Source organism: Vitis riparia, chromosome 10 (genome assembly GCF_004353265.1).
Source record: "Vitis riparia cultivar Riparia Gloire de Montpellier isolate 1030 chromosome 10, EGFV_Vit.rip_1.0, whole genome shotgun sequence".
Classification (NCBI taxonomy): Eukaryota; Viridiplantae; Streptophyta; class Magnoliopsida; order Vitales; family Vitaceae; genus Vitis; species Vitis riparia.
Genome location: NC_048440.1, coordinates 10,210,548 through 10,213,346, shown reverse-complemented (window position 1 = coordinate 10,213,346; position 2,799 = coordinate 10,210,548). Strand labels below are relative to the sequence as shown.

Here is a 2,799-nt window from a genome sequence, read left to right as displayed (position 1 = left end):
CTTTTATTCGTTTCTTTATTCTTCGCTTGGTAGTTGGATACGTAGGGTTATTCTGTAGATTTTCTCCAGCACCATTTCCACAAGCGTTACACAATAGATCTGTTCAGAAAGAAGAATATTAATTTGCTTATTAGCAACATGAATTTATTGTTTGTGAAATCCAAAGACTAGAATTTTCCCTCTCACGGTCATCTGCCATGTCCATATAAACAACGCCTCCATCAGAATGAGGGACACCAGTCTGCACTACTCCAACACCACCTCCAGCACTGCCATAAAAACCCCAATCCAACAATTTTTTGGCTTACAATTATTATTATGTTTTTTTTTTTTTGGCTTCTTAAAAGATATTGATGAGTGCATCGACTCAAACAACACTCCTTGCAAAAAGGGAGCTGCATGCATAAACACATATGGAGGCTTCTATTGTGCCTGCCCACCTGGTTACCACAGTTATGATAGCAAACCTGAACATGGGTGTGTACGTGACAAAGTAAAACTCAAGGCAGCCATTCTTGTTACCTCAGGTATAGACTCTACCTAGATTTGTTCACCCTTTTCTTTCTCTTCAGTTTGTGCTTACCTTTGTGGCTTATATATGCAGGAATAGGAATAACTGTTGTTCTTCTCATCCTACTTGCTGTTGGCTTCTGGTTGCATCGGCAACTTGAGGAAAGAAAGAAAAACAAACTCAAGCACAAGTTCTTCAAGAGGAATGGTGGTCTCCTATTGCAACAGCAAATCACTTCAAGTAGTAAAGGAAGTGTTGAGAAAACAAAACTCTTTGCCATAGAAGAGTTGAAGGCAACAGACAACTTCAATGCAAGTCGAGTTCTTGGCAAGGGAGGTCATGGGACAGTGTATAAAGGGATGCTATTGGATGGAAGCATAGTAGCCATTAAGAAGTCAATCATAGTTGACGAGAGGCAAGTAGTTGAGTTTGTCAATGAAGTTTTCATTCTTTCACAGATTAACCATAGACACATAGTGAAGTTGTTAGGTTGCTGTCTAGAGAGCGAAGTTCCTTTACTAGTTTATGAATATGTGTCCAATAGCACTCTCTCTCATCATCTCCATGATAAGAACCGTGAATCAAAATTATCTTGGGAAAAGCGCCTCCGAATTGCTGATGAAATTGCAGGAGCCCTTGCTTATTTGCATTCCTATGCTTCTCCAGCCATCCTTCATAGGGATATCAAGTCCAGCAATATACTGTTAGATGAGCACTTTAGGGCTGTGGTTTCTGACTTTGGACTTTCCAGGTCAATAACCCATGAAAAAACACACTTGACCACATTAGTGCAGGGCACATTTGGTTACTTGGATCCAGAGTATTTTCGATCAGGCCTGTTTACGGATAAAAGTGATGTGTACGCCTTCGGGGTAGTGCTTGCTGAACTTTTGACAAGTGAAAAAGTCATTTGTTCTAGTAGATCTGAAGAAAGTCTAGCAACTCATTTTAGATTGGCAATGAAACAGAATTGCCTGTTTGAAATTCTGGACAAGGAAATCCTGGATGAAGGTCAGAAAGAGGAGATTCTTGCTGTTGCTAGGCTTGCTAAGATATGCCTCAAGTTAGGTGGGAAGAAAAGGTCAACCATGAAAGAAATAGCAGCAGACCTCGACCGATTAAGGAGGACTGTGGAGCAGCAATCACTTCAACGGACTTGTCAGGACAACTCCTCTGTAAGTGTAAGGTCATATACTTATGCATCTACTAGTACAGTTACAGAAGAGTATATACTTGAAGACGAGGACTATCCAAAACCATACCGCATGACTACTTAAAGCCTCAGCTAGATATCAAAAGGTTTGTGAAACCAAATTCATGTATGGTTCTGCTGTCCACTTTATCTGATGGTTGGGAAGATTTTCAGCCTCTATGACTTTGATTCTACGTGTTCAAAGTTGTAGTCCTTAATATGTACATATAGCACTTGGGCGTTTGATTTTATGGTTCAAACAATTGTAGGATATCATCAATTTCTGCAGCTGTTTTCATTTTTGGAGCAATAGTTAGTCAGGTAATGAACTTTTATTTGGATGATTAACCACTAAATACTATCCTGTACAGGCCAAATAAGCTGTGTAAAATTCATGCATGAATTGACCAGCCGATCAATCACATGGAACGGAAATTTGGCAACTTAATCCAACTAGAGACTGCTGCTGTAAAACTTGTTAGTTTTTTACCAAGCATTGCATTAATTAGAAGACAACACCAGGATTACCTCTAATAGTAATAATAACAGACCGCTAATGAAAATGTGGCCATATCAAACACTGATAGGAAGGACTATGGTTAATTCTGATTAAATCTAAAATAATGCTGACCTGATATTTGTTATGTTTTCTTTCAAATTTTTATACAAGCTTCAAATATTTGTTGGTAGCTGAAGTTATAAAAGTCATCTAATTCGCTGATTATTATGATTAATGGCGGTGCGAAACTGAAGCGATCATGCAGGAGCATGGTAGTATAGTCACTCAAAAGTGTGCACAATTCATTTATGATCAATTATCTTTGTAATGAATCAAATAAAGACCTCAATCTGTGGAAATTCACTGTGATTAAACTGTAGGATATGGGCACATGAATCCATATCAATTTCAATTTCAAGTCCATCATTTCCGAGTTCCCACTGAGAACAAGTCTATTTCGACCCTCACATGGCTTGATTGACCAATGCAAACCTAGAAATCTATCTCAGAAGAAGCTATAAAACGATCTCTCTCTAAAGATGCAACAAATTAGGTTCTTCTCTTCTCTCTAAGGTCCCCTTAAAATTATCCGTCTAT

The 2,799-nt window shown here is 38.5% G+C and overlaps 1 protein-coding gene across 1 annotated transcript; it reads left to right on the top strand.

Annotated features, from left to right (window-relative positions):
* The first annotated feature begins 413 nt into the window (after positions 1-413).
* Positions 414-1,936, top strand: LOC117923082 (wall-associated receptor kinase-like 1). Its single transcript, XM_034841331.1, has 2 exons — positions 414-477; positions 605-1,936. Exons 1-2 carry the CDS (start codon positions 414-416, stop codon positions 1,786-1,788), a joined length of 1,248 nt encoding a protein of 415 aa, XP_034697222.1. The 3' UTR covers positions 1,789-1,936.
* Positions 1,937-2,799: the final 863 nt, after the last annotated feature.